The 17047-nt window shown below is 34.0% G+C and overlaps 1 protein-coding gene across 6 annotated transcripts; it reads left to right on the top strand.

Moving 5' to 3' along the window:
• The first annotated feature begins 3 nt into the window (after positions 1 to 3).
• LOC128231727 (nuclear transcription factor Y subunit alpha-like) lies at positions 4 to 16005 on the top strand. Of its 6 annotated transcripts, none has more exons than XM_052944856.1 (10): positions 4 to 99; positions 1481 to 1675; positions 5343 to 5459; positions 6158 to 6217; positions 8791 to 8940; positions 9649 to 9775; positions 10270 to 10358; positions 11059 to 11247; positions 11647 to 11775; positions 12462 to 16005. In XM_052944856.1, the coding sequence occupies exons 2-10, from the start codon at positions 1481 to 1483 to the stop codon at positions 12615 to 12617; spliced, it is 1212 nt and encodes a 403-aa protein (XP_052800816.1). In that variant the 5' UTR covers positions 4 to 99; the 3' UTR covers positions 12618 to 16005. The 6 variants fall into 6 exon arrangements, with proteins under 6 accessions (XP_052800816.1, XP_052800817.1, XP_052800815.1 ...); XM_052944857.1 differs by having other exon boundaries at positions 80 to 95; XM_052944855.1 differs by lacking the exon at positions 4 to 99 and adding an exon at positions 200 to 255.
• Positions 16006 to 17047: the final 1042 nt, after the last annotated feature.

The following is a 17047-nucleotide window of genomic DNA, read 5'->3' as shown; positions in this document are numbered from 1 at the left end:
ATGGCGATTGTCAGTGTACTACATTTGGACATGATTCGCTCATAAGTTTATTTTCGTTTGTACAGCCAATCAAACAAAATCAAGATTGTTTTTCAGTAGGTATGTTACATTTTCACATGTTTTCAAATTTCGTAGTGTTTTAGAATGTAATTCCTGTTTAAATTATTAGATACTTGAGTGTTTTGATTCATGCTTTCAGGATGCGAACAAAAGATAACCTTTGATCTTTTGCGCGAGATGAGTCCTAAGATCAAGGTGAGCCCCATCCGAACGAGTTAGAAACGTTTAATCCAAGTTTTGTGTGCAACTCATATAATTTTTGATTATATATCATTACGTGTATGACATTTTTGTAAATGTAATTATTTACGTATTGAACTACAATTTAATTTCAAGTTCCAAGTTTATTTAATATCACTCATAAGTACGTGGGGTCAAAGCCAGAATTTTAAGGTACCTAAACCTTCTATATTTTACCTCTGACATTTACCCCACAAATAATGTTCTTGAAGATTATAACTTAAACTGAAATAACACTATAATCTATTTCTCATGGGCTGAAATGCTTTCCTGTAGTCTATAAGTTTTAAATACCTTTTTTTAATTCTACAGGTCTTTGATAACTCTTAAAATGTATTGGTATGCTGAAATATTTTGAACTAATGAAATTTTGAAATAGAGGGTATATTTTATTGGACTCTTGTTCTAATCCCCAGATCATTTTACTCAAGAAAGTAACATTCAAATTGCTTGTCCAATCTAATTAAATTTCCACATCACAGGCTGAGAAAAGTTTGTATACTCCGTCAAAGCCTCCAGCTTCATGTCATTTGATTAACCATTTGATCAAAGTAGTACAGAGAACTGAAATACATGGTCGCCTGGCTAGGGCAGTGGTGAGCACACTTGCTTTTCGCCTTGGCAACTCAGGTTCGCCCGTGTAAGTTCTGATTGTGGTAACCAACCTGAACAAGTGGGTTTCTGCCGTGTGCACGTTTTACCCACAAGACAAGACCACACTAGTGTAACATCATGCCAACGACAGTGATGAATAAAATGTTGTATCAAATTGTTTCACAATCATTATAAAATAAATAAGTTTAAACATTCACGTACGCTTTCTGTGTTTTTTGCAAGTCGCTTCAAAATTTAAATAGCTGCTAATGGGGCTTGATGATTTTGCTATTAGCAAACCTTTCACGTGATCTTTTCTTTCATCATGTTGAAACACTTCCCTTTAGTTAATTATTGTGGCTAGAAGGACTGTTTGTTGGATCAAAACACATTTTCAATCTTTGTGTTATTGAAGGCTGTCATAAGAAAGAAGATTAGATGTCAGTTACATTGTGTAATCTCAAAACAAGAAAGCCAACACCAAACAATGAATAGTGACTGTCCCATAATAGAAAAAAAAGGTAACATCAACATATGTTTCTAGCAAAATACCATTGCCAATGAAATTTACTTACTTTTCTTTCAGATGCAAGTCAGCACAGGAGTTGGCCACCAGATGACTGCCGTGATGGAGCAGTTTGCAGGACAACAGGCAGGGGTTACCTTGGATACCAGCCAGCAGGCTTACCAGCAGATGCAGCCAATTGTGATGCAGGGAATGCCTGCTGGTGTCCAGTTTATCCAGGCGGGCCAGTTTCCCACCATCCAGGCTGGGCAACAGGTAGTCATCCATATGGTTCAGGGGGCCATTTTAATATAAAAAAATGTTGTACCTTTTAGTTGTATAAACATCACAAATGGCAATACATTGATTTTATTTTTGCTCATAACGTGTATGTTTTCAATTTTGGCTTCAGTTTAATTCACACAAAAATATGTAACAAGATGATGAAACTATAGCACTAATGCGCCAGTCATTTTTTACCACGGCCCCCGTGGTGCGGGGGTATACTTGGGTTAGCCGGGGAAATGGGCTGTGTTTTTACTTTCCAGATGGCCCTGCATTGCCGGGTGAGTGCAGTGTTTTTTTCTTCGCGCTGAAAATAGCAGGGAATGGGCCTAACCTAGGGTCCCTGGGTTGCGGGGGCATTTGGTGGGGATTTTACCAGCAGTTCGTCACCACAGGCCGTGGTTACAATTGCATTGACTGGTGCATAATATAATATCAAATTATGACTAAAATGGATAATGATCTTTATTGAAACCGCCCCAATATTTAGATGATTTCTAATGTTGATGATGTATAACTTTCAAAAGGATCAAAAATCAAGACAACTATGGTCATCCACATCTCACCCAAGAGCTCTCAGGTAAGGGTAAGTTCCTGGGAGCATCATGAGGGCCATCATATTAACAAATGTACGACCAATTATTGAAAGATCAAAAATGAATGTCATGTACATAATTTCATTGACTGTTTCGTAGATCACTCGAAAATCAAATAAAACTTGTTTAAACTGATAAATAAAGCTCTTAGTTTTGAAAAAGTATCATAACTACTGCAAAAGATTAATTCAAAAAAACAATTGTATGACACATCCATTTTCATAAGAAACTTGCTATCATATTTGATCAACAAATATCTGACAAATGAGTTTCAAATTAAGTGCACCATCTATTTTTGTCGATTGACTTCCCACATTAAAGGAACCAACTGCAATTTGGGAGTGCCTAAGACTTAATGTTCAAAACTGCTTTTTGGGCGTTACAAATCAACTGCCTCTTTAATGCAAAAACATTGTGATCATGCTTCTATAAGTTTATTGACAAGTACACTCTTCAAAGCCTATTTGCAAATACTGAAGTATATAAGTAAATAAATAAAATTGTTCTGTATTGGGGAGATGTTCAAGGTTTTTGGCTTTCTGTTTTTCGAAGAAAAAAAGTTGAGGTATAGTTAAAGCCTTGGTGTTGTTGTCAGCATTGAAAAGCTTTCACCTTGGCCAATTTAATCAGTACCTGTTTTAAAGATATTGAAATGAAACTTGAATTGAAATATGCCAGAAATAATATACACATGTATAACAAGGCCCCTAACTCTGGCTTGAAGGATTGCCAATTTATGTCCCTTAGCTGATGTAAACAGACAGACATTGGCTCGATGGTGCCTTTGTTAAGTTTTTGTGTTTAAATTAAATAATCAGATGTTTTGTTTCAAAAGGTTTCCCAGACAAATACAGGGGTTTCAATGAGCGGACACAGACGCATTATACTCCTGAAAATCGCCAAAAATGTCCCAGAATTTGACCCCGGGCGTTATGAAAATTCCTTATAATATAAGTTATCATTATATCCGGTCAAAACTGGTCAGAGTCAGATTATTATTGGCAATAGATTCAATATATTCAGACAAATGTTATTAATTAAGAAACACACAAATGAGATCTATTGATATCATTGTGGCTATATCCTTTTTATATTTCATGTATAGGACCCGTAAATGTTATATATTTCAGGAAATGATTTATAAAAACATGAAAGATTAATTAATTAATTAAATTATCATGAAGGTGTATACTTTGTTTAACTTGTGATTTGATTCGTTAAAACTGTTAAAACATGTTCATATTGCCAACAGCAAAAACAATAAACTATTATTTTTACCGATTTGTCAATTAAGATCTTCATTAAAATGAATATGCTCTTTAATTGTATCATTAATTTTTTTACAAGTGTATAGCAGTTGAGCCCACTGCAAATAGGAAGTGATTTGTTTAAAACGCATCCTGCTCTAAAAATGGACACTTAACCAGGAAATAAATTTAGCACAAGTTATTACGTAATATAACACACTCTATGCTCATTGGTGGGTTAAAAATACTTGTTTGTTTATATTTTTATACTTTGCCGCATTTTACTATTTAATGTGGTGTAGAGAAGACTGATCTTAACACTCGTACAAGATTCAGTATGAATTCTTATAGATCTTTTCAACAAGACATGGGTTTTAATGATTCGTGCATGGTATCTGAATATCATAAAAGGATATTAAAGAAAAAGGTATTTAGAACTGAAAGTATATATTTATAATATGTACAATATATACATGGTATTTTGAACTGAAAGTAGATATTTTTTATACATGATTTTTGAATCTTTTGAAAAATTCTTATCTATGAAAAATCAATGATCACTTTTTGAAAATGGTGTTTTCATGACAACGCATTTGAGTTGCAAATTTGTATGATTTATTGATGGTTTGACAGATGAAGCTTTTAAAAAAAACAAAAAAAAAACTTTTTTTAAATACTTCATAAGTACGGTTCAAAATTATGGAACACAAAGGTTAACTTGTCAAGTAATAAATGCTAAAATTTTATATTTTATGTCTAAGTCGTAAAACTCCTATTCAGTCCAATGTACAATGAGTGGTTAAATAATAATAATTTGCTTTACTTTTTATTAAAAAAACAAAATAATAATGCATTTTTTCTTAAATTTATAATTGAAACAATTCTGCATTACCTGGTAGGATTTTACAGTGTGCTGATTCATTTTATCTTTGTAATGTATTTTATTTCTTGCACTTGTTTATTGTTTTATCACTTATGCTGAATTGTGGGCCTTGAAAATAATGAAACTTGGGAGATTGATATAAACTATAATTAATCTTAATAATAATTATACCTAATCTTAATAATAGTTTTCTTTAAATTAAAAAAATGAAATGAATAGATCTTAAAATTATGTTTTTGAAGTAAACAAACTTGAATGATGTTGTTACGTTTACCAGGAACACAATATTGTGCTTTAAAACTAATTTAAACAAAAAAAGGCTCCTAATTTGAATCTGACATTTTTGGTAAAAACACGAAGAAGTTGAAATACAAAACCACAGCCAGAAAATTTGTTCAAGAACTTTGACCACTTTACAGGAATACAGGTAAAATAGCATCGCAAAATTGGTATACTGAGTTCACAATAATTACGAAACCATCTTGTCACCTTATGAACTGTTTATACAGTATGCCAAGTCTTAGACTGTATAGATTTAAGCAATTGACTAAAATAACAGACTTTGAGTTCCATCTCAAATGGACTCTTTCACGTTTGATAGAGTCAGACCGAGAAAATTCAATTTCGTGTGAAATGTGAACAAAAGGCTTGTTTCAATGTTTAAACATCAAGTTAGAGATCTGTTGTTAATATTTAATGAAAATGACAAATTATACTCTATTTTATATTTTATTTTAAGGTTTAGTGTCGCTGTTGAAAATTGAATCACAATTTGCAAAATTCTGTTAATTATTTATCTGCCAGATGCAAGCTTGTGTTTGTTCATAAAAGGAAGTATATGGAGCGGACTGAGTTTTAATGTTTCCACAGAAAAAAATCCATCCAAAAATCTGTGAACGAGTCCATTGAAGACATTGACCTTCTCTCTCCAGATGCTGCAGTTGGCCGGACAGAACCAGCAGATCATACAGACAGCTTCTGGACAGCAGATTCTTGTTCAGATGCCCCAGGGTCAGCCCCAGGCCATGACACTCCCTAACGGTCAACAGGTAAGGCATAATAGTTGAAGATCATATTACAACAGGTCATCATAATGCATGGTAGTTGATACTAGTTCAAGATTTGTAAGTTCAACTCAGGGAAGTACGAGCTATAGCATACTTTTTAAGCCCACAATATTTAATATAATTCATATCCTTATTCTTAGACATGCCTCAGTGATTTCCTTCAATTATTGGCCGACTGATTTTCCATTGAATTCAAAACACTCTGACTTAACTCTTTAAATTGAGTTAAAGCGGAGTTTGTTATCGAATATGGCCCATGATCTATGTATTACCTTTACTACTGAGAAGCAGATACAGCAAAATGACAGTCTTAAGTTTTTTCTATGTATGAGAACATCCATACATCTGTACATTACTTTAATAAGCACAGCCAAATAAACATCATTTGTCATCTGTACAGAAAAATATCATTATTAACATAGATTTATCATTCTTTTCATAACAAATGGTAAAGCTACTGAATTTAGGTTCATGGAGTAGGGCCCAAAGCCTTCATCTTGTAATAAGCACTTTATTGGTAAATATCCTTCTAACCTTGGGTGCCCCTGTAAATGCCCAAATTAGCACTCAACAGAAGATTGTTACTCCCCAGCAGTTTCTTTGAACATGATTTTTTATGATGCTATACAAGCCCACATTATTCTCGACCAACAGTCCCAACTTTTGTTTCTCTATCACAGTTGCAGTGTATTACGACCCCAACCTCGGGCCCCAGTTTTACCTTCGCTCAACCCCAGCAGGTATCCAGATTCACTGTTGTGCTTCGTGTTGTGTGAAATATGTTGTTCTGCTTGCTGCAAGTTTTTGTGTTGTTGCTTGTGTTAGTTGACCTTGTTTCAAATTCAATGCCTGTTTTATCAGCTTGTTTGTTTTTGACAGCGGCTACTTGGTTGTACAAAATATTCAACCCTGACCAAGACCATGATTAGAGACTTCTCTAGGATGGGTTCACAAGCCATTTGTTGCGCTGTTGTTAGTGATGTATTTTTTACATTGCTCCTTTGCCTCTTCAAAAGTAAACCCATTGTTGTCCTAAAATGGTGATATTGTAAAACAATTAAAGACATTAAACTTGAAACTTGGTACACATGGTACCAGATACAATTCACAAATGTACAGAAAGGACCATAACTCAGTTTTATTATTTAAGGTATCGAGTTCCACCCCTTGTTTTGAAAAAAACAACTGTAGTTATCAGCGACAATCTTGTTTCGTAAAATGCATAAAGACCCGGGAAGCTTTTAGTTTTAGTGAATTATCAGCACAGTTGCTTGTAAACATGTACATGTAGGTAGGCTTTGTTAGACATTCATGTGCCAAATATGTATGTATGTATGTATGTATTTCTTTAGACCTTGCGATCAAGGATAACCCGGATAAATATGGATAAATATGGACATCTCATTCTCGGCACCTCAGTTTATCATAACCTATATAGGTTTTGATACACTGGGATGCCGAGGATGTGAGAAGCTATGCTCTTTAATATTATTTATTTCACTTTTATGTCCATCTTTTCTTCTATTACATTGTAATGTTATCTTATTGTGCTCTGTTTATCCCTTTCTTCCAAATTCATCAATTAACATCAATAAAGAGACCCTTAAAAAATGTTCTTAAATCACTTAAAAATCCACAGTTAATTGTACGGTATTGAAATTAAAGTCAAGGCTGTGTGTTTTCTAAAAACAAAAACAATTTTGAATTATTTATTGTGATCACCACCATCTATTCTTTGTTGGCTTCAGCATTGGCAACTGGCCAATTTTGAATTGATTTTAAACTGGGAACCTGTTCAAAATTTCATCATGAACCTTCTTTCATAGTCATATTTATATTGCCAAATATAGGTAGCAAGTCCCTTAACTCTGGCCAAATTATTTGTTGAACTTAAATAACCATGTCACTTCCTGCCAGTCCAACCAGCCAATCTTTATAAAACCAACTAAAATGAAGTTGAGTTTATTTTATGAATGTTGAAAAGCACATTAATGCATAATTTTAGGCAGAGAGTACCGTTCCACATCAACATATTTCAAGTATTATTTAGTAAAACATTAATTTATTTTAATGTTTGCTATTTAAATTATTTCTACCTGAATCATACATGGCATTAAATTAACAATAACGAAAAAAATAATTAAATGCTATTCTTGCTTTTTATTGTTATGTTTTCCCAAGGATTTTTCAGCTGGGGTCCCTATTACTCTTATTTTTAGTTTAAACATATTTATTTTACAACGATTGTGAAACAAGTTATTACAACATTATATTAATCACTCTCATTGGCACGATTTTACGCGAGAGTGTGGTCTTGTGTTGTGGGGGAAACCGGAGAACCCGGAGGAAACCCACTTGTCCGACTTGGTGACCACAAACCAAACTCACATGCGCCCAGGCCGGGAATCGAACCCGGGTCGCCTAGGTGAGAAGCGAGTGCGCTAACCACTGCGCTAACCGGACAACCAAACTCTTATTTTTGACAAATAGAGAGTCTCTGTTAATTATTTGGTGTCTCAGTATTTGGTTTAGGCTCGATGAATGTTCATTTTTGGGTCCCGATGGCTGCCCTGTATATAATAAGTGGGTGTCTCTGGCTTGAAAATTGTGCTAGAGACTCGCGTTTTTCTGAGTCTGAGAAAGCCCTAAAAATTAAGCAAATGAAGTTTTGCCTCGAAGCTTTCAATTAGTGGTTGTTATGTATTATAGATCGTTACAGTCATTTCCTAAACCAATATGAATGAACTACATGTACAACTTGTTCTTAACATTTTAAAATGGCCAGAGGCTGTGTAAGTCAACCATATTTCAAAATACAATTTGAGTAACCAACTTATAACATACAACTTCATCTTAGGGTTAACTGACGCAATATACATATGGGTTAGGCTAAAGAGTGAAGAAAGGGTGCTGCTCCTGTCCTTTTTGGTAGTATCCCATTGCCCTCATAGAGACCAGCTTGGGCACCCTTCTTCCTTTGTAGAATGAAATGCTTAAGGCTGTCAAATATTTTGTTTTGATAAAAATGCATATAAACTTTACATATTTGGCAGTTGAAACCTTATATCACTTCAATTTAACACAATCCCTAACATTATCTATCAAATTCATTATGTTGAAGTTCGCCACAGCCTGATACAATGTCCCCTTTTCTCCCATAGCCTTTTGTCTCTGTTCTGCAACACACTGTCCTTTTTAAAACATGGGTTAAAACCTTATATACAGAATGTTATACTGTTACCAGAAAATTGCAGCATAAATTACAGCAAATACTTCTTTTTCTTAGTCTTAATTCTTGGGTTTTTATTTGCAGATATTTATCCAGCAACCGAATGGCCAATTGCTCGCCCAGACCCAGATGTTTGCCCCACAGAACTTGCAGCAACTTATGGGCCAGCTTATACAGACAGCAGACGGACAGACGCTCCTCTGTCAGCAGCCGCAAATGCCGCAACTCTCTCAGGTAACTTTAAAGACCCTGTACACTAAGATTTCCTATCAATACATATAGCATACAAAATTTCGATTTAAGCTATAACTTAAAAAAAAGTTGAGACTGGAACATTTAACTTGGTCAATAGTGATACAAATTACAATGTAAAAATTGTAAGCCATGACTTACAAAATGATTTGTTAAGTTTTAAACTTAGAACAGATGGTTAAAATTACAATGTATAACAAATCCAATCACCTGCCAAAATATTCTGAACAATAGCGGGATAAAATAACAATAATAAAATTTGACACTCACATCCGCATTCCGTTGGTCTGAGTGTATGTCTAAACTAAGTTACAACAATTGTATTAATTACTCTAGTTGGCTAAATGTTAAGCTAGAGTGTGGTCTTATGTTATGTGTGTTTGGGAGGGTTGGGGGAACAGGAGTACCTGGAGGAAACCCACTTACCCGACTTGGTTGTCCCACAACCAAACTCACATGTGCCCAAGCTGGAAATCAAACCCTGCAGACCTTGGTGAAAAGCAAGCGAGTTTAACTTGCAATTTAATTTACATAGAAGTTGAACCAGGCTGGGAATCGAACCTGGGGCGCCTTGGTGTGATGGGAGTGCGCTTATCAAGTATTTTGATATATAAATATATAAATATAAATTATATATATATATATATATATATGTAGAATTTTCAGAACCATTTTTTTTCCTCACAACAGGTAACAACAGATGGTTTACAACAAGTACAACAACAGGTGCAGCAGCATCAGCAACAACAACAACAACAGGTTGTGGTCAGTCAACAACAGCAACAATCGGCAGCACCGACTCCAGGCTTAGCACAAGGTATAACAAGTTGTGATTTATCTTAAAATGTAAAGATTCATTGTTGTTTTTTTCCAACTAAAAGGGGGGACAAGATCAGCGCCTTTCGTGATTCCAAAGAAATTTCTTTTCACTCAAAAGTATTTCACATTTACTTATTTGAAAGTTGTTTTATTTTTACTATTTTTCTCTGTTGTTTTGTTAATTTCTTCGTCTTGTATTTTATAAATCAGTAAGTTAAGACGCAGTGGAATTGCCCCATTTCTTTACATGTATATTAATCTTAGTAATTGGGACACACATAAAAGCGAAAACATTTGGATATAATTTGTAGCAGTAGGGGAAGATCTTTTTTGTTCTCGGTTATATTTGCATCAAACTTGTTGAGGTTTAATTGTACAAGAGAAAGGGAGTTTTGCCATCATAAATGCCATACCAGCAGGCTGCTTTACAGTCAAGTTTATTGTTAGGGTTTTACCAAAATATTTACACCCTATTCTGTTATGCTTTGCCAGTAAATGGAACAGCAGGAATGGGTTCTGAACAGAATGCAGCCAATCAGCAGGCGACTCAGCTGGTGCAGTTACCAGGGGGACAAGTCATGGTAGGAATGTGTTTATTATTAAGCAAGAGTTGCCTCTCTTTGTTGTTTAATATTTTACATGGTAGGTCATTATAAAATCTGTAGGATTAAAAGTTAGGTTTTATTTGGAAAAAATCATAGTTTGTCAGTAATTTATTATTTGGGGAGCAAAAATCAACATACGATCAAGGCTAATCCATTGAAAGAAACACCCCCTCTTCGAAAGGACGGCACTTTCAAATTGGACTGTCACTCTTGACAAGTTGGTTTCCTAGTTTAAACGTTATATATTTTACAATGATTGTGAAGAAAGCTGTGATAGTCACTCTCGTTGGCACGATGTTGCACGAGAGTGTGGTCTTGTGTTGTGGGAAAAACAGGAGTACCCAGAAAAAACCCACTTGCACCCAGTCCGGGAATCGAACCTGGGTCGCCTTGGTGAGAAGCGAGTGCACTAACCACTGCGCTAACCAGACAGCCCAGAAAGTTGTTGAGATGTGGCCTTTATTAAAATTTGTTAAAAAAAACAACAGGAAATAGTGTTTAAGCATTTGAATAGGATTTTAGCTAAAGAGTTATGAAAGGGTGCTGCACCCTGTCCATTTCCTGCCAAGTTCATGATATATAACTTTCACAACCATACAATGTACCCTTTTCTCCCTAAGCATCCTTTCCTTTTTAAAACCAAACTTAAACACTTAATTTTAATTTTTCTTTTTAGCAAGTGGTAGGTGGCAACATGTCGGCTCTTAACCTGGCAAACATGCAGCGTGTACAAGCAGGGAACCAAACTGAATCCGGGGAAGAGGAACCGCTCTACGTGAATGCCAAACAGTACCACCGCATTCTAAAACGGAGACAAGCCCGGGCTAAACTTGAGCAGGAGGGGAAGATTCCTCGCATTAGAAAGGTGGGTAGATCATGTTCTGAGGGAATTTGTATCTAGGCCGATTTTGGCATGGTTTTGTATCCCTTGATTTCACAGATTTCTTAAGTCTTTTAAAACCAATTGGCTATCCTTTCACTGTTGTGGCTTCTTAATGTATCTTGAGCATTTAATTGCAAAACAAGTTGTATTTTTAGGTAGAGAATAAGAGATTGGGGTCAGTTTTACTGTGATATATGGGGCCTGGTTTCATTGAAACAGACACCAGTGTGATGTATATGATCATTAAAATTGAAATAAATAAGAATGAACTTAAATAAAATGCAAAAAAATATACATTGTATTAGGCATGATGCTGTATGCTTATATATTAATTCTAGTAATGCTTCAGTATTTCAACCCTGTTTTACGAATGTTTTACAGAAATATCTCCATGAGTCTCGTCACCTGCATGCTATGAATCGTGTCCGTGGGGAGGGCGGTCGATTCCACTCAATAAAACATGAACCAGGAGACGGAATGGATGGACTGGCAGTTAAACAAGAGTCAGAGGTGGGTGGGGTAGTGTTAGAGAGGTGGCTTGTCGGTTGTTTTTGTCATTTGTTGGTATTTTTAGGTTGGTTATGGTTATACATTTGATGTACATGTTGGCGTTGTCATCATGCCAAAACTTTAACCTTGGCAGTAGCTATAATAGAATTCAAATAAAACTTGGTACACGTGTTGCAACAACAGCCTATGTATAGCAAGAGAAATAACTATGGTTTAGTTATTGTCAAGTAATGCCCCATGTTTGACTGCAGCACCCGTGTTTTGTTGGTGCTGATGTGTATGATTTTATGGCCAAACTGTGTAGCATTTAGGTCTTTTTTGTAATGAAAGTACTTGGTTCTAGAGGAATATGAGCTTTTTTCCATGGTTATTCATTGCAATTGAGCAAATGTGCTTTTGAAATAATTACATGCATTATTGAACTTTATATTAAGTATATTTTGATGTTACGAGTAAATTTTACATACAACTGTGTCTTTGTTTAGACCATCAGAACTTGAGAACCTGTCATGTGATGTGTCTTTTCTTGCTATTAGTAGTACTGAACTATGAATATTGATGATCTTAGTACATGTACTGTACAAACGGATTTCAGAATCTTTGGGGGGGGGTTTTCAATGTAAATAACCTACATGTGATTTGAAAAGCTTGACGCATAATTTAATAATTCATTCATCTTTTCCCAGGAGGACTGTGAAGTATCAAGGCTGATGTCACGTCCCGAGCCAAGGAGAGAAGAAAGGAGAATCAACCTTCCCATCACCACTGTGTTAAACCCCAGCTACAACCAGCCCATATATACAAACATTGACCTTCGCAATACAAACACAAGCAATGGTTGATAACGTGTGTTGAACAACATTAAGCATAACTTCAAAAGTACTTGTGCAGCTTCTGAGATGTGTTCACTTCATGAGAAAGTTATAGGGCCATTTCTTATTACAGCCTTCGAAGGAAATTTACATTACAGCGAATGTATTGGCAATAAGAGTGATTATGTGAACAAATCGTTCTTAAAGGTGGCCTGCTTGGAAAGTAGTGTGGCATTAAAATGACCGCAGTCTGTGATCTCGCTGTCAGAATAAGAGGCATGGTGAGAGACTCTGGTCTCGGAGTCTCAGAAATTCAGACTCCTAGATTCCATACCTTGTGAGATTGTCATACACCTAATAAGGGATTCTATTTTGCATTTATTTCTTCTCAAGTCAGTTTCAGATAACATAATTCCAAATTATATCTTTTTTAAGTATTATATTAAGCAAATTTTGTTTTATGTCTTTTCTGTACAACTTTATTTCTAAGTCACTTTAGACTGCTTGGATAAGATTCGAAATACTTAAATGTGTAAGTGGGAATTCTGATGGACTTCTCTAGCAAGAACAGTTAGTGATGGTGCAGTTATCGAATCTGATCAAATAATTTAGGGCTGCCAACGTCGGTAATCATGGCTTATGATCAAAAATCAACTTTCATCAAACTTATGTTATTTTACTTAAAATCCATGAAACACATTTTACATTTGTAAATATCATTTCCTATTTATTAGAACTAATACTTTGTAAAAAAAATAATTTAAACTTTATTACATTCTTTTTTTTATCATAAGTCTATCGCTGAGCCATTTATGAAATATTCCATATATAAATCTTGAATATGACCTAGAAGTTTTGGATGTAAACATAACTTTTTGTTCATTCCAATATTTTGGTTTTGTCCGATTCAATTATCGAATATGGTTACCTGTTTCGATTTGATTATCGATTATGACATTTGCCGTATTATCCAACATAAGTGTCTAACACTGGAAGTGGCATTTATGGTCTGGGTTAAATAAAGGTCTTAGGGTTGAGTCTGGACTCGGCAACTTTTAAAAATGTGAAGATTCTTTTTATATTTCGTTATTTTTACATTATCTTTGGACATAATTATGAAATGTTTGAGTGATAACATACTGTTCACCATTGTTACTCCACATGGACGAAGAGTTACATAGCTTGGCAGTTCTGAATCTCGAGTCCAACCTCCGACTTGAGGCTGATTGTAATCATGGCTCCAGTGAAATCCTAGCTTTTCCTATAGTGTCTGTTTGAAATAAATCTTAGTCGTATAAGACCATTTTTCTCATATTTATTGATAGTAATTTGCAAGGTTTGACACAACTTTAATAGACAGAAATTCTAAGGGAACATAAACAGTTGAATTCAAGTGTCTCTTCCTGCTGTCAGATGTTCCTTTTCGCTTTCACCAATCTGGCTTGGTTTTCTTCTACCTTCAAGTATTAGAAGTGTTGACGTTTTTCACAATCTTTGCTTGTTTACAAAGAATTTCACATACAGTTTGGTGTTAAGGACATAAGGTTCTTCAATATAATTGTAAAATTCTGAGTACAAATCCTGTGTTTGAAATGCTGTGTGTACGAAAACTGTGTTTTGAAACGCGCTGAGTATGCAAGGGTTTAATTTTGCAAACATTGATAACTTCACTCTTGTCCGGGTTGATTAAGATATAAATATTCTCGGATATACAGGTAAATTAACATCCAAAATTCAAAAACTTGATTACAAACGAACAGATTGTTTCATTGAAATCAAGTTGGTGGGTGAAAGATAAAGTTAGCCAATCGGTGTATATGTTTCCTGTGCTAAATAGATCACTTACAAATATTTTTTTTTTGATTATTAAATTAATTATGCTTTTTACATATAACTTAGGGCTTCTATCTTACTTTTCGCAAGAAAAATTAGGGTGTACCGGGTACTGACAGGATATGACTTGACTTGGAGGTTTTACTGTCCTGGAGGTTGCCAGGACATCGTTAATGTCATATGGATAATTTATATATCTGCAAATAGTTCATCCATAAATAGTTGTTGTTTAATTTATAGTTATAATATGAAAGCATTCAATATACTTGCTTATATTTTAAAGTTATTTGTAATATGTGATGTACTGTGAATTCCACATGTTCAAATTATTTTTTCTGTGTACTTTTTGTGAAAAGTCTTCATTACGGTAATATTATATATTTAAGTAATTTGAGATGCTGCTATGATAGATTTTCAAGTAAATATAGATAAATTTAATGATCATTTATTTGCCTGAGTATGCTTGCCCAACTGTCATGTTTGTGTAACAAGTTAAAGGTAGTGTAACACTGTTTATTTTGGGTCTTCTTTATGATTAAGTCGGCAGGACGGGCTCAGTCTGGCACCAGCTAATGCTTTTGAAGTATACATGCTGATTTGGTTTGTGTTCAGTGTGAAATGCCTTTTAAATGCCTGTGTACTTACCAATGCACATGTGGTAAATTCTAAATAACTAAATAAAACAAATAAATGACAAAATGAAAATTTAGCAGTAATTTTAGTTATAAATTCAAAGTTGCTAGTTTTTATATGTTTTATGAATTTTGGTTGACAGAGGTCTAAATAATTAAATGTGAATCTGTCCGTTGACATCATTGGCTGTGGCTCGAGTGTGAACAGTAAGGAAACTTTTATCATTAAGAATCAATTTTGATTTACTGGTAATATTGTTAGTTAATGGTTTGTTAATCAATGGTTTGTTAATCAATGTGGAAATCTTTTCTTAAGAAGTTCTATTTTATTTACATAGATTTCATGATAATTCATAAGTTGTACTATTTTACTAAATCTCTAATTAAATTTGGAAGTATTATATAAAAAAAAAATCTTATTATATTTGGAACTATTATATATAAAAATTCTAATTGTATTTGGTATTATTATATAAAAATTCTAATTATATTTGGTTCCATTAAATAGATACTCCATATATTTGGTTCAATTATATAAAAAACTTATTTGGCACTATTTTGTAAATAACTCAATTTATATGTGTCATATTATGTATAAAAGCCAATATATATCTGTTATTGATATTTTTAACCTACGGTATAATATCATTTTATGAATACATTTTATAAATACAACATTTTTACACTATTTGTCATAATCCTCATGTTATTATACATCATATCAGAGACTTAAATTTTTATTCTCATTTCATGCTTATTTATTTAATAGTTTCCCCATATTATGTGTACTATCAGCCATTTCCATTCTGATTTCTATGGCATTTTTATGTGTAATTTTGTTCAAATTCATTGTCAATGAAATATGTTGGTGTTTTTCACATCTTTTATACTGTTAAAGAGTCAAGTTTAACTTATAAATCTTTTTGCAATAAATTAATACAAACAAGAATGAATCTCTGTTTTCTTTGTACATAAACTCAGTTTACTTGACGAGGAGTGTTCACCGAGCAACAAGTATCCACCTTCTCAGAAGTTTATTGACTAGCAACTAGAGTTCACCCTCTAAAAGTGATCAAAAAGCAAGTTGTGTGTTCATTTACTGTGAAGTATTCTCTTAATGTGTAGTGTTCACTAACTGTTTAGTGTTTACTTAATGTATATTCAGTTGTTTACTTACTGTATAGTGTTCACCTACTGTGTAGTGTTCACTTACTGTGTAGTGCTCACTTACTGTGTAGTGCTCACTTACTGTGTAGTGCTCACTTACTGTGTAGTGCTCACTTACTGTGTAGTGCTCACTTACTGTGTAGTGCTTACTTACTGTGTAGTGCTCACTTACTGTGTAGTGCTTACTTACTGTGTAGTGCTCACAGTAAGTAAGCACTGTGTAGGTTACTTACTGTGTAGTGTTCACCTTTTGAATACTTTACTTGCAGCGAGTATTGTTCTCCTAGTTGTCAGTACTCGCCTATAGAGTTGTTTTCAGCAGATATATACTGCATGAATGTTCACCTTATGAGTTTATCGTGAGTAGAATTGTTTTCCTCGGAGTTACTTTCTCCAGCTGAAAAAAAGGTTCAACGTGCGAATTATACAGCGGACATACCAATGTACTCGTATAACAAATATAACTATGGGAGGCAACTTTTATTTATTTGCTCGTTTTCAGGAGCAGTTGTCTCTCTTAACAAGAAATTGTACTATCACTTATCGTTTCAGATATGTTTTTCTGGCAGATGAGTAGGTATCTTCGCAAAAAAAGAAAAAAAGTTTGTTAACAATTATAAAAAAACGAAAAAAGAAAAAAAAATGATAGAGAAAATAATAATAATAATAATAATAATAATAATAATAATAATAATAATAATAATTATAAATAATAATAATAATAATAATAATAACGATGGAAAATGAAAAGAAGAAGAAGAAATGATAGTGATGGTGATGCCCAAATTCGGAATAAAGATAGACAACAATTTCTTGGGGGAAGGGCCC

The sequence above is a fragment of the Mya arenaria genome, chromosome 4 (genome assembly GCF_026914265.1).
Source record: "Mya arenaria isolate MELC-2E11 chromosome 4, ASM2691426v1".
In the NCBI taxonomy this organism is placed as follows: domain Eukaryota; kingdom Metazoa; phylum Mollusca; class Bivalvia; order Myida; family Myidae; genus Mya; species Mya arenaria.
This window is presented reverse-complemented; position numbering and strand designations above follow the sequence as displayed.